Below are 24,606 nucleotides of genomic sequence, written 5' to 3'. Positions count from 1 at the left end.
ATATTTAATTTATATTCAAGCAGTAGGATTATCATTTTACAAGACATTTGTAATTTGCAGTTATTTATTATATTTATGTAGATTATTTAGATTTACTCACTATAAATACTACTTGCTTATATTACAAAGTATATTAGCCGTTTAATTTTTATTATATGACTGATAAAGGTTTACATTTCATCACTATTACTAGTTCGGAAAAGATAAAAATAAAAAAAGTGTGTTGAAAATATATTTTTTTGAAACATAGCTTATTTCATCTATGAGTATTCTTATATAGTGCTGTCTACTTTCAGATGATTATATACATGTATATGTGTATATAGAACACTGCTTGTGTGTGTGTGTGTGTGTGTGTGTGTGTGTGTGTGCGCGCTTTATCCTATTTTCCATAATTATAATAATGGTTGTTTTGAATTCCCTCCCTCTAGACTCCTCCCTTGAGCATATGGATCACCTATTCTACAAACCATAGATTAGCTTAATTTTTCTTTTTTGTATTTTAATGGCTACATGTGTAGATTACCACTATTATCATTATTACTTGTAGATAGGACAGAATTAAGACTTTAGTTTACTTGAGAAGCCCATTTCAAGCCTTTAATTCAAGTTATCTGACTGGATTCAAAGCCAACTCTGTTTTCAACAAATAGATATTATTATTTGGGAAATGAATACTGAACCTCCCCCATAATATATACAATGATAAGGTAAACTTACTATCCATTCTTTAATAACTTACTGTTATATATGTGAATGAGCTTATTGGTAATAATAGTAAATTGGCTAAATAGGATTACTTTCAAGTTATATATTGAGCAAATAAAATGATAAAATAGAGGTCTAAATTTACTATGTGCATTTAAAAAAAAGAAAAGAAAAAGAAAAGACATTTTCGGTTTTAAGAAGCTATAAAAGACTGAAAATTAAGGTCGATAATATTAAAAAGAAATAATGTGTGAATGACAGAAATATGAGTACTGTACACTCAATAGCATACATGGTTATATTATTTTTTTTAAAAAAATAAATAATAGTTTTCTCCAAGCAATATTACTTTGTATTACATTGGTATCCATTTTCTCTTTATGACTAGGTTTAGAAATAAGATTACAATCGTATTTACAAAGAGGACATTCAGAAGATTTTTCTGTTAACCATGGATCTATAATTAGATATATATAAATGCTTGTTTAAACAAGTGTGAGATAGAGAGCACATTACGAATACTAACCTATACAATGACAATGATACTCATGCTCACATGGTAATTTACGAATCTTTGAGTTTACTGTAATGCTTTCAAGACAAATGACACATACGGGTGGATCTTCAGATGAAAATCGGTAGTCTGAAGTTATATCTATAATAGGGAATAAGCTGTCAAGTTGAGATTTATCCAGTATTTGTTTCCCCATAGGCAGCATCTCAACAGGAATAGGAATTAAGCCCTGTTCAATCAAATACTCTTGCCTTCTACGCTTTCTCCATATATGCCAGTGCATGATAACTGTGAATATGTATATGTATATTATATAATTATACATTAACAAAAAAAAAAAAAAAAAAAAAAAAAAAAAAAAAAAAGAGAGAGAGAGAGAATGATCTAATGCTGTATACACTCGTTCATGGATGTAATCTCTCTCGAACAATAATGTACATACCTGAAGCAAGGAAGCTTGTGACAAGTAATATGGATACAATTAATAAGGTTACTTCCCAAGCATTGATACCACCAGGGCTTGCAGGTAATAAAACAGTACGTATATAAGGTTTAACACTAACAGACCTATCTAATGAAGTTGAAGGGTAATTTTTATAAGACATGACCTTGTCAAATAAGTCTTCACCTATCTTAATATCAACAAAGTAAACTGCAATGGCAATATTGGTTCCAGTAGGGATCTAATAAGACATTTGTATTAGAATCGGAATAATCTTAATATTGTCATCCCTTATCCTCCTCCCTTTTTTTTTCCTGACACAGTTATATACTTTAAACTTAATATCTCCTTATATATAAGGGTATATATTTATATATATGTATATAGGTAAGGAGACTATATTATATGATAACAGTTTTCTTCATTCTTTTTTTTTGGGGGGGAGGTAATACTTTTATTGCTGTTGTATACTAACCATGGTTGATTTTTCTTCATCCTTTGAAGGATTTAATATAGTATTTCCATACATAATAACCCCAACTGCTCCTTGGTTTTGAGCTTGTAGGATATTATCAATGACCGAACAGCTACTTGTCTCTATCTCCTGTTGATAAATAAGAGCAATCTTGGGCAATCCAGTTGGTAGAGATACAAATTGGTCTGAAGATGATGAGTTTATGTTATTATTAGCCATACTACACTGGCTTGAATCTTGAATATAAAGAACACCTTTTAACCCAGATTCAATAGGTTGACTCAAATTAGTAGCAGATCTTATATTATTATTATAAAATATAGGAGTAAAACTATTATCAACGTGTACTAGTGTAGAAGAGTTAGAGTATATCCAGACAACATCTATTTTGTATAAATAAACTTTATATTTAATGATTTATTATTATTATTATATTTGGTATGACCTTGAGTAATAGAGACTTGTGAATTAGAGAATAAACTACAATAAGCTCGTTGAAATGAACATGATAACAAGACCAAAATAAATATGATTCTAAAAAACGATTGAATCAAAGTCTTTTCTTTAAAGGTCATTATAGAGTTGTCTATTTTCTTCACTCTGTTTGTGTGTGTGTGAATGAATGTAAAGGTCCTGATTTCTTCTTCTTTTTCAATAAATATATTTCTCCTGCACTTACAGTATAAAGTAAAAGTTTTAATCTAAGGACTGTAATATTTTAAAAGAAAAGAAAAGAAAAGAAAGTAAATATGATCCCATAAAAGCAAATGAAAAGAGGAGATAGAAGCACTCTTTTTTTTTTTTTTTTTTTTCCAAAGATGCAATTTGATTCCCTTCACTCCTTTGCCCTACATAATCCAGTGTTCCTCTGTAAATACGCTTACGATCTATTTCAAAGATATATTCAATTATATATTACTAATAAAAGAAAAACGTATAATTTTAGAGTATGTCTTCTAATATTACATATTTATGTGCAGCATTCAGAATGAAGATTTGTTGTATGTAATTTTTATGATTATTAGCTTTATAAAAGAATGCACATAAACCAAACGTATTCAGTCTTCATAGTTTACAATATATAATATTTGATAATAAAAGAAAAACATGCATAAACATGAGGTATAGAATTCTAATTAAGTTATTTAATAGCACCCTTAACAGAACTTAAGTTAGGGTGAGGAGAACAAAGATCTTTTTTTTTTTACCATTCTAAAATCAAAAACAATACAAAAGCATATTAATTTGGGGAATGGCAATAAAATTCAAATTCAGTTAATGAATGGTTAATTTTTTCTTTTTTTTTTTTAATAAATATTGCTGTTCCTTTTTCTATTCAATTCTGTCTTTATTCAATTCACATCTGGGTTAATTCGAGGGAAAAGTTCGAAATGAATTCCGAATTTGATGATGTAAAATAAATTAATTGTGTAAAAAAAAAGAGAAAAGAAGAAAAGAGAAAGGCTAAAGAAAGAAGGAAAAAAATGATATTCATCATTTGTCTTTTATTTGGATTTTAGGTTTTAACTAATCAACCTGTTGTGATTGATAATGTAAAATTAAAAGATTAAATCAACTATTTTTTTTTCTCCCCATCATCTTACCATTCATTCAATTCTTTCATAGGGATCAGGTGTTATAAAAGCAGGTTTTGCAGGTGAAGAACAACCGAAATGTTTTTTTCCTTCCATGTATGTATATATCATATTTGGTCATATCAATATTAACACATACACATACGTATATGTATATGTATATAAAGGGTGGGTCGACCTAAGCATGTTCGTATTATGGCAGGTGCAGTGGAAGGAGATAATTTTATTGGAAGAAAGGCTCAAGAGTTGCGTGGCTTGTTAAAGATTAGATACCCTATTGAACACGGCATTGTCACTGATTGGGAAGACATGGAACGTATTTGGCAATATATTTATACCGATGAACTAAAAACTCTTTCTGAAGAGGTAAATTAAATAAATATCTTGTCGATATTATTATTATTATTATTATTCATTTGCTTTATTTCGATACATTATTAGCATCCGGTTTTATTAACTGAAGCGCCTTTAAATCCTCGAACAAATCGTGATACTGCTGCTCAAATCTTTTTTGAAACTTTTAATGTACCTGCTTTATTTACTTCGATTCAAGCTGTTCTTAGTTTGTAAGACCAAAAAAAAAAAAAAAAGAAAAGGAGGAGGAGAAAGTTGAAATTGATTGAATCAATGACTTTTTATTATAGATATTCGTCAGGTAGAACTACAGGTATTGTACTTGATTCGGGTGACGGCGTTACACATGCAGTACCTGTTTATGAAGGATTCGCGATCCCTCATGCTATTCGTAGAGTTGATATTGCAGGAAGAGATGTAACTGAATATTTACAACTTTTGTTAAGAAAGTCTGGCTATAATTTTCATACAACAGCAGAAAAGGAAGTCGTCCGTATTATAAAAGAAAAACATGCTATATTGCATTAAATCCAGCCAAAGAAGAAAAGGAAACAAGTGGTAAATTAGACGATTTTATGTTACCTGATGGAAATATTATAAAGGTAATCATTGTTTTTTATTCTATTCTATTTTATTTTATTTTATTTTTCTGTTTCTTTTTTTTTTTTTTTTTTTTTTTATCCACCTTAATAGTGGAAGCCTTATTGTAATTTCTATTATATATAGCTTGGACCTGAAAGGTTCCGTGCACCAGAAATTTTATTCCAGCCAGAATTAATTGGAGAAGAATACCCTGGAATTCATCAAGTGATTGTTGATTGTATTAGCCGTGCTGATATGGATTTAAGGAAATCACTTTATTCAAATGTTGTTTTATCTGGAGGTTCCACATTGTGTAAAGGCTTTGGTGAACGTCTTTTATCTGAAATTAAAAGACTTGCATTAAAAGATATTAAAATCAAAATCTATGCCCCGCCTGAACGTAAATATAGTACTTGGATTGGCGGTTCCATTTTAGCTTCCCTTAGTACATTTAAAAAAATGTGGGTATCTGCTGAAGAATACCAAGAAGATCCTGATATCATTCATAAAAAGACCTTCTAAATAAAAAGTCACGTCACAAGCTTGAAAAATTATTTTTATTTTTATTTTATTTTTTTTTGTTCCTGTACATAACTCTTTCCTTTTTTTTTTTTTTTTTCTTTATATCTCCCTATCTCCTTTCTTCATTTTAGTATTTAGTATGAAGGAACAAACCTGTATTGACTTTCGTGGAAGGGTATTTTATTGTTTTATAATTTTACATGTCTCATGTTATTGACCTTGTTTTTATACATAGAAACGTGTGACACGATTTGATTCGGATTTCAATAGGAGCAAAGTAGTCGATTCAGAACATGTAAATAAAGCTTTCAGACCAGCTGAAGAGGTAATAAAAAATATATTTACAAAGGAAGCTTCTTTCTATTTGAATAATAAATTTATTTCTCTCTTTTAAATATTAGATTCCTCTTGAACCAGTAAAGGTAAAATAATAATAATAATAGTAATTATAATAAATGAAAGACTAAATAAACTTTTATATACATTTATAGAAACCTCAATTACCAGTGCGACAGAGTAGTCGTATTGCTGCTACAAAGAAATTAAAACAAACCGTTTTGATACTTAAAAATGATGAACCATCTGTAAATGAAGCTGACAGCATTTCTAAGCGAAAAATGGAATTAGTTCAAAATCACAACATTAAAAAACAGAAAACAGTTCATGTTGAGCCTATTCACGATGACCATCCTTTAACAAAAGAAAAAAAGAATATAAAACCCAGTATTAAAGATCTTATTTTAAAACAAAGCCTTAAAGAAATAACAGAGACGACTCCTGTAGAGTCAGAAACAATTTTGGAAGATAAACGTGTTCAAGAGGATGAGCCCTCTATTCCAACAGAAGATACACCCTCACCTCCTTCATCATGTTTTATTGAACCAGTCACACCTCCTACTCATTTAACGAATGATCACTACATTGCACCTTTCAAGACATACTTGACAGAATCTGATAAAGAAAGAATTGACTATGAGAAAACAACACTTGAAAGACTTCGTAAGGCCCTTGATATTATACTTACTGATCGTGCTGCACGCAATAGGCCCGCTTTATACCATCAAATTGAACCTGTTTTGAGAAATTCCACAAGAAGAACGATTACCATTTCACATATTTGCAAAATTATGTATATTGTACCTAGTTTATATCTAATTCAACCTAAAGAATTAAGAGATTTTGGAGGAAAAGTGACAGAAGCCTTTTTACTTGAATTTGGAAAGGATTGGTTGATTCCTCTATCTGGTAAAGATTTACAAAAGCGAGCTGATATGTTAGGTGATGCTATCACCGATTATTTCAAAACTCATACAGAAGTAAATAAATATATATATATTATATATTTATATAGAATATAAAATCTAATTTACACATGCATATCATTAGTATAATGCTAGTATCCCTGAAGCACCATTACCAAGATTAGGTCTTGTTGTAGATAAAAAAGAATGGGTGAAAGATGCTAAGCTTCCACCAGGTGTAAGTAAATAATAGAAGCTACAATAACAAACTAAATTAAACATCTATTTCTTTTTTTAGGTACGATCATTATTAGAAGCTCATGAGAGGGCAAAGGAAGCTGAAAAAGAACGTGAAAAGCCTAAGCCTAAACCTACAGGAAGTGTTAAAGATCGTATGGCTGCCCTTCGTGCCCGAGTAAGTCACTTTATATACATATATACATACAATGAATTTGCTTTAACCCTTTTGTTTTTATCTATTTTAGCTTGCAGAAAAGAAAGCAAATAACAATAAATAAAGATTCATTATAAATAAACACGTCTTTTTTTTTATATTTATACATATACAAAATATACATATTATTATTATTATTTTTCAAGTTTATTATATGCTTTCTATATATATAGTAACGAGATTTTATTATAGTATTAATTATCATTTAAGACAGAATAAGCGTTTTGTAATGACTCATAGCTATCACCACCAACTTCATCAGGTGTAATTGAAGATGCATGTAAAAGTTGGGCAACATATTTAGGTGCTTGAGGCACATCAATAGTTAAATCATCATAAGTTTCCATAAAACTCTTAATTGCCTTTATATACAAGTCCTTCTCTAGTAACTCTTGGGAATTGAGATATTTGATGACTTCACAGATCTTTTCAACATCTTGAGCTTTCTTTTCTACTACAGTAAACATCTCTCCAATAAAAATAACACGATAATCAGGGTCATCAAGTTCTTTAACACATTCAGTAAGTTCCTAGTTTTTTTTTTTAAATAAAAAAAAAGTTAGTTCCTTAGTTAATCATATAAATGCTTATATACTCTTTTGTTAATACTTACTGCTTTATCGTTAATACTAAAGTATTCTTCAAGAATATTCTTAGATTTACGCTTGATGGCCTCTTCGGATAATTTAGGCTTCTCTGAAGGTGATTTCTCTGAGGATACTGGCTCATCCTCTAACTTGGGTTCTGTTGTTGTTACTGTTCTAGGTGTTAATTGTAATTTCTTACGCTCTTCAGTCTTTTCACTCGTACTACTTAATAATGCACTAAACATATTAGTAGCAGGGCTGGCTCTTCCTTCCATGCTGCCCTTTGTATCAACATTTGTAGCTGATTTACCTCTGCTTAAACTAGGGAAAGGACTGTTGGATGGACCCAGAATATTGGTCCTTGATCTACTTCTGTCCATTTTACCAAAGTTTGAAAGCTCATTTGTGCGTGTCTTGTTAGCTCCTTGAGAAACAGTACTCCATCCATCACTAGCAGTATTATTAGTATTATTATTATTATTACTACTATTTGCATTGTTATTATAGGATTGGTAACCACCAGGACGATAAGATCCAGTTCGTGAAACAGGATGATTACTGCTATTATTAGTAGAATTACTACTATTATTATATGGATTATTGCTTTGTGCATATTGTCCACGTGAACTATTGTTACGCTTCATAGCAGCAGCGACAGCAGCTTCCTTTTCACCTTTAGCCTTCTCTGCCATTTCATGAATCTTTGCAATAGTAGTAGGTCCCACTTGGGTATTGCCATGACGAGGAATCCATCTATCTTTACGTAAATCAAGTAAATCTTGAATCATAAACTTCACACGAGAAGTTAAGTTAGGGCTATTCATCATTTCATTCTTCATTCTAGTTATGACAATATCAACCCATTTAGACGTCTTGGGTTTACTATCAAGTGCTTTACCAATTGTAGTAAGTAATTTACAAAGGGATTCAGCCTCTTCATCGCCTGCATTACTAGGATCATTACACAGCTTAATTACACAACCATACATAATACGTTCTGATAACATTTCTAATTTAAACAATTCACCAATAAACTGAATTAAACCTAAGCCTTGACGTTTCGCTTTAGCAGCGGCATAATACTCTTCAGTCATCATCGCATCATCATCCAATTTAGGCATATTTACTTTCCAACCCTTTTCAAATTCAACTTGACAACGATTGAATAAATACTTTCTAAATAAGGGAATACCACAAGAAGCATTGCCCTTATCATCTACAATACTTGTATCGCAAATATCATCTGTCATTGAATCATACATCTTACGACAAAGACGAGCCCACATACTGGCAAAGTTAGGTTCATCACAGGCCTTTTCAAAGGTCAACCTGATGACAGTACGTAATGATTGTCCATCTTGTTCTTTAGCAGATTGACGTGCATAATCAAAAATTTGATTTGAAATGGAATCGAATCTCTCCAATGTTAACTTATTAAGCAAGGCATTGACCTTACGAGTAATGAATTCTTGAGACATGAGTTCACCTTCCTTAGGAGCATCTCCAGATTGTGCAGGAGTGCGAGGAACCCATCTGTTTTCACTCTTTTCAAGAGGTGCAACGGGTTCCAAGGGTGGAATCATAGATGATCCACCCATGGCTGCATTTTGCTGAGGAGGGTTACGAATGATCTTCATACCACCCGATGAACCACCACGACCATTACCACGACCCATCATCATACCACCTCGAGAGGCGCCATGAGATCCTTGACGTTCCATATGGGAACTATTGTTACGAACTGCTAATGGACGACCCATGTTAAATTTACCCATTTCCATACGACCATCACGAGATCCCATTTTATACATTGCAGCATCTGGACTGAAGTTATTATTATTATTATTATTGTTACCGCCTTGATTACGAGCATTTCTACTACGATCAGAAGATTGACGCATTGATGACGATCGACTACCAAAGCCAGAATTATCATGGTCTTGCTTTGCACTAATAGCAGATAAATCAACATCCGTTACTGAACAAAGTTGTTGGAATTGAAGTAAAAAGTCAATAGTATATACATATTTATTATTTTCAGTCTTTGTGGGTGGTTTGATACCAGGAGGGTATTCAATACTTTCGAGATCTTCAATCAATTTTGCAGGTCTTATAGAGGTGACGTTAGGAGAAGATACAGGAGATTGAGTTAATTGAAGACTGGAGGTATTTAAGGTCGTAACCTCAGAGGCTTCTTTTCTTTTCTTTTCAGCCTCTAATTCACTAATAATGCGTTTAGATTCTTGTTCTTCCTCTTCCTTACGACGCAATTCTTCTTCTTTCTTTTGCTTTTCTAATGCAGCAGTGGCAGCCGCAATAGCTTCTTCAGCAAGACGAGCACGTTCAATCTCAAGTCTTTCTTTTTCTAAACGCTCCTTCTCTAAGCGTTCCTTTTCTAAACGTTCAGCCTCTAAACGTTCTTTTTCTAAACGCTCAGCCTCTAAACGTTCTTTTTCTAAACGCTCCTTCTCCAAACGCTCAGCCTCTAACTTCTCCTTCTCCAAACGTTCCTTCTCCAAACGCTCAGCCTCTAATCTCTCCTTTTCTAAACGTTCTTCTTCTTCTTTACGTTCTCTTTCTTCACGTTCCTTACGTTCCTTTTCTTCTTGAGCCTTTCTTTCGGCTTCCTTCTTTTCCTCTTCAGCCTTTCTCGCTGCTTCCCTTTCAGCCTCTTCACGTTCTTTCTTTTCGCGTAGTTCACGATCACGAATAGCAGGATCAACGATCAAGACAGCCTTAGAGACATGGGGTGGTTTTATGAAATCAGGTTGCTTATCCTCCTTATTTTGAATTGATGAAGCAGCAGAAGAACTAGGATTGTTAAGAGAGATGGGGCTTGTGTTGACGGCCATACCAGTAGCTGGATCAATAATAGCAAGCCTTTTACGAGTTGTAGAGGGTGGAATAATTGTTGTACGAGCTGTTTGAGGCATATTATAGGGCACAGTAACAGGATACTGAGGGGGATAGAACTATTTTAAGAGAAAGAGATAATTAGAAAAACAAGTTATAAGCTAGAATAGAATAGATGTTTGAATTCACTTACATATTGATTAGCAGCAGGCCAAGCAGTAGTCATTTGTATATTTTGAGGTGAACCCTGAGGAATATGAGGAGATAATGTATTCTTTTTAGTTGGACTATAAGCATTCTGATTAGGAGAAGTACGATGATTCATGGGAGATGGAGGTAGAGTGTTTTGTTGTTGAGGGGAACGTTGTTGAGATTGTTGTTGTTGAGGGGAATACTGATGATGATAAGGCTGATTCGGAGAATGATGTGGTTGAGTAGAAGATTTTATGTAACCATTGTTTCTATAGTTATTGTAGTAACGATTATGATTATATGGGGTCTCACCTTGACGGGGTGCATAGGGTTGAGTAAATAATCGACCATCATTAGTAGTAGTAGTAGTAGTAGTAGTAGTAGTAGTAGTATTACGAGGTTGTTTGGGTATCTCTGACTTTTGTTGATGTGTTGTTCTTGATCGATACTAGAAAAATAAAATAAAGGGTTAACACACATGTTATAATAGATATTAAAAGCAATTTTTTGTTTATCAATATTTACATTGAATGAAGGAGATGATGTATCCGTAATAGCTGGCAAACTGCCAAATTGAACTTCAGTGGTTTTTGCTGTAGTTGGTATATCATTTGTTTTATTTCCTATATGACTTGTATTAGAAGCTACTGGTTGTGTACTATCTGAAGGTTGGTTAATAGATCCAAATTGAATAGGAGCTATACAAATAAAATTATTAGTACAAAATAATAAGGCTTTTTTTTTTTTTTTTTTTACTAGTGTCTGTAGGTGGAGCCATCGGTAATTGCACAGAAGGTTTTCTATTTAAATATGGTGTGTTTTCCTTTGGTTTATTATATCTATTTTGGAAAGAGTATATAAAGATTAAACAAAAAAAAATGAGCAAAGATTTAAAAAGTTATATTCACATTATATACATGTATAAAAATGCAAATTTGTTTTAGTATAAACTTCATCTTATATATATTTACGTATTAAAAGTATAAGAATTTTTATAGTTTTGGTATGGTGCTTGAGTCATGCCACCAGATTTGTAATTATTATGTTTAGAAGAGCTTTTTGTAAAAGTAGATTGCTCGAGATTTGCTTGTTGCTGCGGTTGCTGATTTCGCGTTTGCTGTTGTTGCTGTTGCTGTTGCTGTTGATTTGATTTAGCAGCTTGAGCATAATTTGGAATCTTGTTTGCTCTATGCTCTGTGTTATTTAGATTGTTTCTATTCATATAACGTTCCGAGACAAGTAAAAAAAAAATAACAGAAAAGAAAATGAAACCTATTTTTACGTTCGTATTTTTTTAAAAAAAAAAATTATAATTTTTTTTTTTTTTTGTTTTTTGTATATGGACAAACCCGGGGGACGAAAATAATTACAGTGTTGCCGGTGCCAATTTTCGGGATTTAAAATACTTTGTGCGATTGTTTGTTTCCAAAATTACTGAAAAGTTTTTTTTTTTCTGTTTTGTATTTCGATGCTTTGTTATTAGTAGGATATGAAACTGTATTCCAACATAATGAACTTTTATTAAAAAGATCAAACTAGTGGTTAAGGGTAAATTTCTTCTATGAATAGAAATTGATAATAGAAAACTTTTAGAAAACAAAAAAAAGAAAAAAGAGGAAGGCTATTATTGTTGGGGGGAGGAGGAAGAAAAAGTAGTATAATCTATTTGGATATGAAAAGGAAAACACTAAGAAAAAAAAAAAATCTAATATTTACTCAAACAAATAAAAGGAAAATGCTTTATTTATAAACGAGTAAATTAAGAATGCTTTCGCGTCTTAAGTGTACATTGGTGTCCTATCATCTTTGCACTGACACTAAATTTGTAACACAACAGGTAACAGAGCCTGTCAACTCTTTGTCATACTTTTTTTTTCCCTTCTAACTAACTAAGAGAAGATATAATATATTTATTTTATTATTCACATAAATGTCACTGTTAAATATCAAGCTAATTTATCGTGAATAAACCTTGTTTCTAAAATATGTTTATTCTATTTCAATCCTGAAGAAAACAAAAGTCGTCCTTATTTGCTTTAAGCATTTAACTACACAAAATGGGTTGATGGAATCTCTTTTTCTTTTTTTCTTTTTTTTTTCTTAGTAGATCAATTTATAGGATGCTTTCAACTTTCTATACTGTGTAATAAGAAATTATCGTTTTGCTTTACTGCAAAATGAATAAGAAGAAGAATTAAGCGCTAAGGTTATTTTATATATTTGTATACATGTATAGGATCAAGTAAAAAGTAAATTTAAATAGAATAAAATGTATTTTTTTTTTTTTAATTAAAAGTAAGTAAAATAAAAAAAAATTGGGAATTTTAGATGCTGTTTTGATCATCATCTATTAGAGAAACAATATCTGATAATTCGCGTAAGAATTCTGGATCTGTAGTAGGCTTTAACATGGATAACATTAATTTTTCACATACAACGGGTATGTCTAATACACGACTTGCAATTTCAGAAATGGATAATTTTTGATCTTTATCTTCTGTTTGTTGCTCTAAAGAGGATGTTTCATGTCCTTGTGTCTGTTGTCGGTTACGCCTTCGAATACCATCTCCTCCACAAATAAGTGCTCTAAGGAATTCCATACCTCTTTTGGTTACTAAACTAAATTGTGGATTTCCTGATTCTGCTAATGTCATACATAATCGTATCATCATCATTCCTATCCCTTTATTTACTTGAATTAATCTTTGTCTTAAGGATTCAGTTTGTGTAATCACGATACTATTATAGATCCCAATCACTGTTAATTCTAACATAGCCAATTGGTTTGTAGTTAAGGCACTCATCACATTGCCATCTAAAGTAAAAAAGTCGCGTCGAATAACAGCAGTGAGCTCTAACCAAATATCTTCTAATAACTTCATCATCTTTTCATTTTCAACAACTAACGCATATAATAACTGTCGATTATCGTAATTAATAGTTAATTTTGCCCATGTTTCAATAGCTAATACAGAATAATACGTGTCTGGTCCATTCACTAAAAAGTCATGAATTAATTCAACAAGTGCAGTCGCTGTCTTTGAATCTTGTGCATTAAGGAACATGGATATGTTAGAAAAGGCAATTAAAATGCTTTTACGAAATTCTAAGGTATCCATACGTCGAATACCAACAAACCATGCTTCTTCTCCTCTCGTATCAAGTCCTTCAATCGTACTCACTTGACATGAGCTAGTAATGACTCTTGCAAGTAAAATAATCAAACGACGATGTCTAGCTAAATATTCTATATTTTCACTCATAAACGAAAAATTACGTAACAAATTAAAGATACATAAGCATCGTTCTCGAACTGAAATCCATACGTCTGAAGTCGAATTTTCTAACTGAGGAATTAAACTTTTCATTTCATCCAACGACATGTCAAATAAGTCTGTATAGCTCAAATCTTTCATCGTTTTACTTTCATTCTTTTCTGCTGCTGCTTCTGCTGCTGCTGCTGCTGAGGGTGAGTTTTGATTATATCTACTACAAGCTCCAAAAATATCCTCTTCTAAACGATCCAATAATGTATCCAATAAGTCATCACACTGAGATAAAGGTAATTGCGAAGGCTGATGTGCTGATAAAACTGTCAAGATATTTAATGCATTTGTTATTTCCATTTTCATGCCAGATTTAATAGATAAAATAAGTGCCTGAATATCAATGATACCAAGTTCATTTATATGAGGAATGAGCGGCTTGATTTCAAATTTATCAAAGTACTTTAGATCAACACCACCATAAGTTTCGACATTACGTGTTTTTGGTATATAAGTGATTGTGTCAGAAGGCTTAGTAGGAGTTGAAGTTGTATTAGTAGCAGGACTCATATGAGCTGTAGTTGTAGTATTGTCTAATTGTTGAGGTGTCTGGTGTGGAGTAGACTGTGTACTTCCAGCTGGTGTAGCTGACTGACGTTGTGATAGTGAACGCTGACTAGGAGAAGATTGTTGTTGCTGTTGTTGTTGTTGTACATAATTGGATCTATTATAATTTTTATTTACTTGACCTTCAATTATGGATGAATCAGCCTGTTGCTGTTGCTGTTGTTGTTGTTGTTGTTGTTGTTGAGGTGAAGCATATGACGTAGCAGATGAAGAAAGGTTATTTAAAGAAGGCGAAGCATCACTTAAATTGCCTTGTTGTTGCGTATAGCGATTGTTTGCTTGAGAAGGAATGACACGCATCATTTGTGGCGATGGTGAGATACCATTACCTTGTTGGAGGCTCTGTACAGGTGATCCTACATTGGGATTCATAGGCGAAGCTATACAAAATAAATAATTAGTGGTTCCTATCTTTATATACATATATATAATAATAATAATAATTCGTATTTACTAGTATATTCAGGACCTATTCTTCCGCCTATCATATGAGAAGTATTATCAACAATAGGCGAACCTATTGAAGGATTAACAGGAAAATGAGTATTGTTAAGTGCTGGAGATTGACTTGGTGAATGTTTAGCTTTTTTTATATTAAATGAGTACTATAGTTTGTTAATGTTAAGTCTTATTTTTATATTTTTTTTTACCTCTACTCATAGCTAGTACAGCTTGTTGTTGCTGTTGAAGCATTAAAGCTTGGGGAGTATTAGGCATAATATTACCAACATTTTGATGATACATATTTCTGTTTTGTTGGAAGTGAACAGCTAAACCAATAATAATAACAAAAAAAGTTAATTGAATAACATTAATCTTTTTCTTTTTTTTTTTTTTTTCTCTCTTCTTTCTAAATTTACCTGGATTATTTCCAGCAAATGGCATTGCATACTGAGGCGAATAAATTGGCTGAGAATTTTGACGTAATTGTTGTTGTTGTTGTTGGAAAGCATTCAAGTTCATATTACCCATAAGAGGTTGATTTGCTTGAAGAAAAGGATTTATATTATTTAAATCAGGTTGATCAATTCCATTAAAATCAGTTTGACCAAAATTCATTCCACCTGCAAAATTAGCAGGATTAAAAGACATGCTACCTAAACCAGCATTAGTTAAAGCATTAAACTGTTGTTGCATGTCTGGTTGTTGTGCTTGTGCTTGTTGAAAAGGTAACATTTGGTTTTGTTGATTGTTCATGTTCATTCCTTGTTGAACAGCTGCAAAGAGTTTTGGATCCATTTAAAAAAAGTTTAAATTATATTACAAACATACACAACTATCATAGGGGAAGGAGAAGGGAAAGAAAAGAGAATGAATAAATTTTTTTTCTCTCTCTCTAATACATAATATAAATTAAAGTAACGCGTATAAATAAAAAATTAAAACTTCCTGTGGTGAATTTAGGTATCCGCATATTCTTATATTTATAAACCAATGTCCACAAAAGATGATCCCGATGCTTACTTTAAAGAATTAAGTGTACCTGATGTTCGTGCGCTCGAACAAAAAACTCGGTATTTAACTATAAAAGCATTACAAGTATAAAGTTAAATTCTCATTGGTTCGACTTTTTTTTTTGTTTTTTTTTTTTTTTTTAGAAATGCTATAGAGACTCAAAAGAAGGAATTGCGTGCCATGGTTGGGTAAATATACGTTGGAACAAAACATGTTAAAACGAATTGTTTTTACCTTCTTTTTTTCTCTCTCTCCCTTTTTAATAGTGAGCAATACCAAGACTTAATATCGGCTGCAGACACCATTATTACAATGAGCCAAAAAGCACATTCAATTCAATCTAACTTTAAACATATGCAAGCAGCTTGTGATATCAATAACATTAAAGAAAGTGCAAAAGAAAGGCTACAGATACAAGATGAAAAAAATAACCAAGGTATTTGCAGTTTATATAGTATTTGACAAAAGCAGGCTAATCCTATTTTATAGTTTATATAGATACAAAACGAAATGATATCTATATTATTGCTGCTCTAGTTAAATCATTAGCAGATGTTCCTGAACAAATATGGCACGCTTTAGAGAATCATAGATATCTTCATGCAAGTCGACTATTTATATTAACGAAAAAAGTATATGAATACTTGGAAGAGGAAAAGACAAGATTGACGATTGATATTGAGACTGCATTCCCTGTTATTCAACGACAATGGGATTCTGTGAGTATTTTTGAGACTCAAATCATTCAAAGATCTATACATTATCTTTGTAATTCAGAACAGACATCAGAGGTAATTTGCTTAACCTATATTTATATGACTAGAGAAAATAAAATAAATAAATTATATATTAGCATATTTCAGAGGTGATTGTAGGATTAATGCTTTTAGACAAATTATCATATAAAGATTCCCTGGAAAAGTTACTAGAGATGAGGTTTAATGCTATACAAGATATTCTTCAGCTCTACAGAAAAAGGTCAGATAATGTCAATCATCGTATCACACATCAACTCAGAGAAATAACATGTATCATTCAACATACATTTCTACAAGTATATGATATATTTATCTCAAAGGAGAACAAACCTATAAAGACACTTTTAGAGTCTTATGTTGAATCATTTCAAAAAACGTTCTTAATACCTTCAAAGTCAAGTCATGGAAATGAAACACCTAGTCAGCCTGCCGTTACTCGTTTATTTTCACCAAGCTCAAGTGTACATTTAATTGTACGCTACTTACCTGAAACAATACAAACATATACGCCTCAATTTAATCCTGAGCCTTTATTACAATTAAAGGATGTTCAAACATCAATTAAAGCATGGATTCAAAATGTAGAATCATTTTTAAAAGAAAAATTATCAGAGCTATTTTTATCTATCCAAAGTCAATCTGAGCTTGTTCAAATCCGATGCAAACTATGGAAATTATTAGAGGACAATGAATCAAACATAAAAAATAATAAGTGGGAAACAAGCATTCAACATTTATTTCAGGACGATTCTTATTCTATATGGGGTAATATATATAGAGACATTTTCAATAATCAAGCCAAGTGTATTATAGATAGAGATCTTGAAGCGTTATCCTGTCAGCCTGAGACACATGTTTGGCCTCATTGTGTTACAGATCCAAAAAAGAATATACCATTGACAATTCATATTTGGCCTAACTCTAATGGGAAACATCAAAGTGCATTTACCTTACCCAATCTTTCGTCTTCCAAAGAAATTGAGAAATTTAAAACCACTTTAAAAGAAACAGCACTTGATAAAACTGACGCACTGAGTTACCTTCAAGAATGTTTTGATTCTACATTAGCTAGAATTAGAGAGGATATTCAATCTCATTTTAATTATTACGATAATGATCAGTTTTATGCCAAGTAGTAAGTATCAGATTTAATTTAGGAAAAAAAATCAAAAATACTAAACTTTTAAGATCGTTTTTTAAATAGTGATATAGAAATGATAAAAACATATTTCCAAGATAAATGCTATGAATCTGTCATCAACTATTCCAATAGATTAATAGCTTTGATTAAGCGTACCCATGAATGGACAGATAAGAAAAAAAGTAAATACAAAAAAAAGGGGGGAGCAATGTACAGCAAGACTATGCTTAATATCGATTTAATTTATTTTTTATTTTTTTTTTTTTTTCGACAGGAAATGAATTGTCTATCTTTTTGGGACGTCTTGCAAAAAATATCGGATTTGTATCAAAGGAACTACCAAAGACATTAATTTTATCAACTGAAGCTACACCTGTATTTGAATTACGTAGTAACATTATGAAAGGTATAGAAAAAGGTCTTGTAATTGAAAATCTAACTAACTAACATTAAAAAAAAAAAAAAAAGATCCTAAATACACAGATGTACAAAACATTCTATTAAATACTTTTCATGATTCACATAAATTATGGCTGACATGGTTAGAGGAAGAGTTTAAAAAGAAATTGAGCTCATCTTTATTCAGGTTAAAATGGAATGAGCATTGCTCTGCTATAAATATTTGGGAAAGTAAGTGTTTATGAAAGACAAAAGAGGAAGGAATTTTATTATTTATTTCGCAATGTGAATAGGTATTGAAGATATTAAAATGCCTACTCAAGCAACAAATGCTATTGTAAATGATTTATATTTTATATGTGAAGAAATTCAACGCATAAATAGTTGTATGCTGGATCAAGTAAAGTAGTAATGAATTTTTATAGATTTTCATTCATTTATCTTTGCAAATTTAGGCTATTATAAATGAATTAAAACAGGGACTATCAAAGAATGTAAATGAAGTATTCAATACATCCAATATTAAAAATGTGGACTTTACAGAAAATGGAGCAGTGCAGTTACTTTTTGACTATCTATTCTTGAATGTAATTTTAACGCAAGAAATACAATTCAGGGATAACGACGCATTGATTGAATTCTTAAAAGAAAAGGTATTTCACACACACACACACACACACGCGCGCGCGCATTTCTTTATCTGATCTTTTGTTCAATTGTTAGATCGATCCTATTAATTGGGCTAGTTATGTGCCTCACATAAAAATAAATGTAAACAAGTTTTATCTTAAACAATCCTTATTATTTGGTGTCTTGTCTAATACCAATCATGAAACTTACGAAAGGTATTTAAAAGCATATGCATGTATATATAATGACTCTATCTAACTAGCTATTGATTAAACAATAGAGCACGAAAATTAATGACAAACCAGCAGCATGGACAATATAATATATTACCATTAGCATCTCAAGTAACAAGATTTACTTTACTTCCTATTAGTCATTCAGTATTTTCAAACAATTCTGTTAAAAGCAGATGATTTTTTATTATATGCAATTTAGGTTGAAATTATAATAAAAAAAATAAAAATAAAAATAAAAAAGAGTATAAAATAGCCTTCCCTTTCTTTATATGTATTCTTTTTATACAAATATATTATCCTATTATTTAAACATGAAGTTCCATACTGCGATTGCTCTCTTAACTATGATGGTATCTTCAATCGTTGCTGTCGATCTTCCAACTTATCGTTCACTTCATCAAGGTAAATAATATTTCATTTATAATTCAGGAATCTATTTTCGTTAATACTCTTTTATAGAATGTAGCCAAAATTTAGTCTGTGCAGATGGATTATATTGTCGAAGATATAATGGAGCTGTATATGGCACATGTGAAAACCCTACTCATGTATAACGATTTAAAACGGGGAAAAAAAAAAAGAGGATTCTTATATAAAACATCTTTTTGTTATCATTATTAAAATGTATTATTCTTTTATCACATATATACACACACTTTTTTTTTTGGGAGGGCAATTCGTCTCATAATTAATTATTGCTTTATAAGATTGACTTGAGGCTGCAATGATGATTCACATAAGTTTATGTTGACATAGTTCATATCATAACATGATAATAAAAGAGGGATATTGTATGTATATACTATAAACTTTAGGTTTATCATTATTCTTTAAAAATAAATATGTATGTATGTATATATATATAAAAATAAGTGATGTTTATTATAAAAATCTATATGCATGTGTATATAAAGAAAGAGATATAATAATATGTATACATAAATTGATATGAGGAGGAAGGGATGTGATAAAAATATTTAAAGTAAGTATGACATTAATATAAAAATAGTTAATAGAGAGCCAATACTAGTGGCCTTGACAGTAGTAGCAGCAGAATGCATGGATTGTGTATTAGCTAAATTATTTACTGCAGATGATTCAGCAGCGACATCAATAATATCAGTAGTACTTGGGTTTGGAGTGGCCATATTAGTCGTAGTAGGTGAGGAACTTGTAATAGCAGTAGTTGAAACAATTGTAGTAGATGTATTAGTAAGGGGATCCTTTTCAGTTGGATAAACCCAGTTAGTTTCCCAGTAAGGTTGAGAAATATTCATACACTCTTGAATAGTAACAACATTAAATGTTTTTTGAAGCTTAGGTAACCACTTCTCAGCCATTGAGACAGTAGAATTATTAAGTTCATGTTGAAGAACAATATGACCTGTCTTATTATCTTTTCCGTTCTTACGAACTGCAATCCAGTTTTCAAAGTAACCATTAACTGTGCTTGGTGGTAAATTTCCTCCACCTTCACCGGGCATATCCCAGTCATTCGTATCTTCATCCCAGAGAATCGTTTGTAAACCCATTTGCCAAGCAATAGCACGAACACGATCATCAACGTCACCATAAGGAGGTCTCCAGCATTTAGTAGTAACACCTGTAGCTTCTTTAATAGCACGAAGAGTCCAATACAATTCAGCAACAACTTTTTCGTTAGTTTGAGTAGTCATTTGAGGATGAGACCAAGTATGAACACAAAGAACATGACCATCATTAAGTGCACGTTTTGCAGCTTCAGGATATGTTGCAACATTGGAGCCAATATACTATATATATATATATATGTATATGCATATGTATATGTGTATTTTTAAGTAATCTATTATTACTATTATTTATATTCTATACTTACAAAGAGAGTAGACTTTTGGTTCTCTGTTTTAGCTAAATAGTTATAAAGCTCAGGCTCAGCCCATTTATCGATATTCTTATCACCAGTTGGATTGAAAGGCCCATCATCAAAGTTAAGGCCCCAATCACCAGCTCTAGGACAATGGTGTATATCATCAGGTAAATAAGAAGCTTTAGGTTTGACACAATTTGTATTAGACCACCAACAGTAAGGATCATTAGCTTCATCATAACTAGACATATCAATATCACCATTAGGTGTAGACTTTTGAACAGGTGCTTTAGGAACTTTATCCCAATCAATTGCAGCAATAACAGCCTTAATTTCTGGATGATCAATAGAAGGCGATTTCCAAGGTGTAGGATACGCGGAAAGATTTAATTTCTTTGCTGATAATGTTTCAGAAATATTTAAAGGACCGGTAGGATAACTTAAACTAGCACCCTTTGGAATAGGGAAATCAGGTAACCATGTAGGGGACTGGACTGCTAAAACCCCAGAAGAAGTGGATGTAGCAGCAGCAGACACACATGTTCCTGTCATTGTTGCTGTTGCCAAAAGTAATGCACTAATTCCTGTAAGGTAGTACATCTTTTAACTAATAGATAATAATATGCTATAAAGAAAAAGAAAAAAAAAAAGGAAATATCAAAAACACGATGTTATAATTTATATAGTCTGATTGCGGGTCATTAATATAAAAATACATTGTTTAAAATGCATGTTTTTAGGACATATTTAGCCAGTTGTAATAACCTTTTTTTTTTTTTTAGTAATACTGATGGCCCAGAAGAGTATCAATCATACTCCGTTCTAAATCCAAGCTTATTTCATTATATGATATACCTGGTAATAAGATGAAAAATTCAATATTAAAAATAGCATTGCATTTATTATATAGCTGATTCATATTACTTTATTTCAACTGTGGACAAGTTAACTTTATAGCAATGAAATTTACTATTAAAAATCAACCTAGTGTGTAACGAATTGATATAAATATTAGCATATGACGTATACAAAGTTTAAATAGACACGCTAATCTTGTTTCTTTTAATAAAATAAACCTGATACAATAATTATGGCTAATGTATTTCCCCCCCCTCCTCCCCGTCCCTTTTCTTTTTTAGCTGCTCAAAAAAAGAAAAAAAGCATCGGAAAATTATAATTATTTTTCTTTAAATTCTAAACAGAATAAAATATTTAAAAAAGGAATATATTTTCAAAGTGAGCGTGTAATAAAATGCTTTGAAGATTATTAATTCCAATAACAGTAATAAATAGAAACTATCTTTTTGGCAGTAATAGGCTTCAGTAAATTTTCTTGTAAGCATTAATAAAAATATTTTTTTTAAAACTATTTTTTTCTTTTTTTTGAAACATCATAAAAATAGTTTAATGATGAGCGTATAATATGTATCGATACTAAAAATTGTATGTTTGCAAACAAACAAGACTCTAACTAATAATATAGCATAGAATATATAATAGGTGTTGATATAATAGCTTGCTTAGGAACAAAGGATGAACATGGATGGTACCCGTTATTACTATTAAACGCCTATGAATCAGCGACTATCATTTTTAATATGGAGCCCCTTAAAAAAAAAAAAAGTTAAATATATGATGCCTTTTCGGATAATATTCTTACTAAAAATAGATCTGTTACCTAATAAAACAAATGTGTTCTCAACGAAGAAAGGAATTCTATGTAAAATGATACTATTTACAGACTTTATGACGTGAACTTTTCTCTATAAATATTTCAATTACAACATCTAAGGTTAATAATGATGTGATTTGAGTGCAGTCTAATCTTGGATCTATTATTTCTATACTCTCAAACAGCAAATTCAAGAAGAAAAAATAAGCTATAAAAATCTGAGCTTGGAAAGGATAAATAATAATCACATGCAATTTTTTTTTTTTGATATTTACGCTGGCAATTCTACTTGTTTATTTATAAGCTTGAATCTATCATATAAATAGGATCGACCTATTTTGGACATTTATTTATATTGTACAAATATAAATTGAAAATTTTGACTAAAATAGAATAATAATAATTCTGCAAGAAGACACAAAATATTACTACTGTCATACGTGTTACAATAGTAAAAGAAGAATGCTGAATTCTATAATCGTTTTATTATATACATATATATTTTTTTCAATAAAGTTATACAACAATGGGATATTCCAATAAGCGACAAGCTTACACCTTTTTTCAGAAAGTATTCGTATTAACAAGCTTTTTTATTTTATTTTTTTTGTCTGACAAAAAAAAAAAATTGATTTGTAGGCAAAAGTAAGACGATAATAGATATTATTTATTTTGTAGTATTTTAATATATTTGTATTTAGAATGTAGAAATTACTGGTATTGACTACTAAATAACCACGAAAATAAAAATAGGGTCCTGATTACTTTATTCCTCCTTTACCTTAATATATTTCACTAAATAGAGATAATCTTTTTTATTTTATTTTTAGTATCATAAAACAAAAGAAAATATATAACAGCTATATTCTGTATTTTTATAACTACTAATAAATCAAAGTAACCAGCTTATACGCCCTACATATGTTACACCTTAAAAAATAAATAAGATTGTTACATTTATTGATAACAAATGTCTACCCAATTCCCCTGATGATGAAAATCTTTATTTATTTTATCTTATTTTTTTTTTTAGCTAATCTATGACCAAGGACTACAGTAATTAGTTTATGTTACTTGATAATAATGTGAACTTAGTGAAGAGCTTTTAAAATAGGTCAAATTTTCTCACTCATTTGTTTAATAAACGTAACTTGAGTTCTTCTTATGTTTGATAATGGAGATTTAGTCAATTCAAACAGTAGCTAGTTAAATAATGTTGTCTATTGCATAAATTATATACAACTTGTATTCAATCTAAATTATGTGTTAACTTTATTTAATAAACAGTTTTATTTAGTGATTATAACTTGCTTTTTTGCTCATTGTCTTTATAGTGACCTCATCATGCCTAAACTCTTCTACTTTTGAAATAGTCCTTTAATAGCTTCCGTACATCCTTTTATTTATAGATGATCTCCGAGCTACAGAAATTTGCTTTATATATAGATCGAATAGACTGTTTTAAGTCTTATTTTTATATAATAAATAAAACTGTCTCCGAAAATACAGTTAGTTTTATATAATAGAAAGTATATTTATTCCTATATATATATAATAAGAATACGCTTAAAAAAGGAATCTAATACCAGTTGATCTCTTTGTAATTTGTATTTTACTATATTCTCTATTGTTTGTTTTTCTATTTCAATATACCTTTTATTGTTATTATCAGTATATTTATAACATTATTCTCAGCTCTTTCGTGCTCATATAAAGTTTGCTGGTCTCCCATTGTTACTTCTATATTATGAAATTGAAAAAAAAAAATCAAGATATAAAACTCTTTTAAAATAAAGAAAAGGTTTACATGATTTCAGATGCTAAAAGATTATATATTATTGAATGAGTAGAGATATTCTCTTCAGAGTTGCAGTATAGATCTTACACGTAAAATAAAATCTAATGCTTTTAAAAACGTTATTCGCCTTTCTATTTGTTGACTTTATATTAAATTATCTTTTTTTCATTTTGATAGTATCATCTTCAAGTAAAAAATATTGTAGTTACATTAAATAAAAGCGTACTATAACATGAGGAAAAAAAGGAGCTGTTAG

The 24,606-nt window shown here is 30.7% G+C and overlaps 8 protein-coding genes across 8 annotated transcripts; 4 read left to right on the top strand and 4 right to left on the bottom strand.

The window, feature by feature from the left end:
* Positions 1-610: 610 nt before the first annotated feature.
* On the bottom strand, positions 611-2,714 carry BX663DRAFT_482197 (uncharacterized protein; the record flags this gene model as incomplete). The annotated part of the gene is made up of 6 exons (XM_051524405.1): positions 611-636; positions 1,058-1,165; positions 1,235-1,510; positions 1,665-1,905; positions 2,140-2,522; positions 2,585-2,714. 6 exons carry the CDS (start codon positions 2,712-2,714, stop codon positions 611-613), a joined length of 1,164 nt encoding a protein of 387 aa, XP_051387938.1.
* A 754-nt stretch (positions 2,715-3,468) lies between these two features.
* BX663DRAFT_492530 (uncharacterized protein) lies at positions 3,469-5,224 on the top strand. Its single transcript, XM_051525221.1, has 8 exons — positions 3,469-3,551; positions 3,660-3,692; positions 3,766-3,830; positions 3,902-4,100; positions 4,176-4,300; positions 4,379-4,581; positions 4,623-4,690; positions 4,815-5,224. Exons 1-8 carry the CDS (start codon positions 3,531-3,533, stop codon positions 5,190-5,192), a joined length of 1,092 nt encoding a protein of 363 aa, XP_051387937.1. The 5' UTR covers positions 3,469-3,530; the 3' UTR covers positions 5,193-5,224.
* A 69-nt stretch (positions 5,225-5,293) lies between these two features.
* On the top strand, positions 5,294-6,991 carry BX663DRAFT_534076 (uncharacterized protein). Its single transcript, XM_051530567.1, has 7 exons — positions 5,294-5,367; positions 5,428-5,517; positions 5,594-5,614; positions 5,684-6,508; positions 6,579-6,671; positions 6,732-6,848; positions 6,919-6,991. Exons 1-7 carry the CDS (start codon positions 5,332-5,334, stop codon positions 6,949-6,951), a joined length of 1,215 nt encoding a protein of 404 aa, XP_051387936.1. The 5' UTR covers positions 5,294-5,331; the 3' UTR covers positions 6,952-6,991.
* A 30-nt stretch (positions 6,992-7,021) lies between these two features.
* On the bottom strand, positions 7,022-11,801 carry BX663DRAFT_557157 (uncharacterized protein). The gene is made up of 6 exons (XM_051531753.1): positions 11,491-11,801; positions 11,276-11,358; positions 11,045-11,217; positions 10,521-10,967; positions 7,501-10,446; positions 7,022-7,417 (listed from the first exon to the last, which is right to left on the bottom strand). The coding sequence occupies exons 1-6, from the start codon at positions 11,739-11,741 to the stop codon at positions 7,082-7,084; spliced, it is 4,236 nt and encodes a 1,411-aa protein (XP_051387935.1). The 5' UTR covers positions 11,742-11,801; the 3' UTR covers positions 7,022-7,081.
* A 992-nt stretch (positions 11,802-12,793) lies between these two features.
* On the bottom strand, positions 12,794-15,756 carry BX663DRAFT_445989 (uncharacterized protein). The gene is made up of 4 exons (XM_051523675.1): positions 15,273-15,756; positions 15,063-15,182; positions 14,867-14,995; positions 12,794-14,792 (listed from the first exon to the last, which is right to left on the bottom strand). Exons 1-4 carry the CDS (start codon positions 15,649-15,651, stop codon positions 12,844-12,846), a joined length of 2,577 nt encoding a protein of 858 aa, XP_051387934.1. The 5' UTR covers positions 15,652-15,756; the 3' UTR covers positions 12,794-12,843.
* Positions 15,757-15,765: 9 nt separating this feature from the next.
* Positions 15,766-16,507, top strand: BX663DRAFT_15727 (Vps51/Vps67-domain-containing protein). The gene is made up of 3 exons (XM_051521624.1): positions 15,766-15,926; positions 16,011-16,055; positions 16,134-16,507. Exons 1-3 carry the CDS (start codon positions 15,847-15,849, stop codon positions 16,327-16,329), a joined length of 321 nt encoding a protein of 106 aa, XP_051387933.1. The 5' UTR covers positions 15,766-15,846; the 3' UTR covers positions 16,330-16,507.
* A 291-nt stretch (positions 16,508-16,798) lies between these two features.
* On the top strand, positions 16,799-18,410 carry BX663DRAFT_425573 (uncharacterized protein; the record flags this gene model as incomplete). The annotated part of the gene is made up of 4 exons (XM_051522494.1): positions 16,799-17,760; positions 17,830-17,948; positions 18,041-18,172; positions 18,235-18,410. 4 exons carry the CDS (start codon positions 16,799-16,801, stop codon positions 18,408-18,410), a joined length of 1,389 nt encoding a protein of 462 aa, XP_051387932.1.
* Positions 18,411-19,995: 1,585 nt separating this feature from the next.
* On the bottom strand, positions 19,996-21,866 carry BX663DRAFT_15720 (chitin deacetylase). The gene is made up of 4 exons (XM_051521622.1): positions 21,805-21,866; positions 21,597-21,735; positions 20,890-21,505; positions 19,996-20,803 (listed from the first exon to the last, which is right to left on the bottom strand). Exons 3-4 carry the CDS (start codon positions 21,478-21,480, stop codon positions 20,009-20,011), a joined length of 1,386 nt encoding a protein of 461 aa, XP_051387931.1. The 5' UTR covers positions 21,481-21,505; positions 21,597-21,735; positions 21,805-21,866; the 3' UTR covers positions 19,996-20,008.
* Positions 21,867-24,606: the final 2,740 nt, after the last annotated feature.

The sequence above is a fragment of the Cokeromyces recurvatus genome (genome assembly GCF_025118155.1).
Source record: "Cokeromyces recurvatus strain NRRL 2243 chromosome Unknown BX663scaffold_1, whole genome shotgun sequence".
In the NCBI taxonomy this organism is placed as follows: domain Eukaryota; kingdom Fungi; phylum Mucoromycota; class Mucoromycetes; order Mucorales; family Mucoraceae; genus Cokeromyces; species Cokeromyces recurvatus.
The sequence above is the reverse complement of the archived record's forward strand: the minus strand, read 5'-3'. Positions and strand labels throughout refer to the sequence as shown.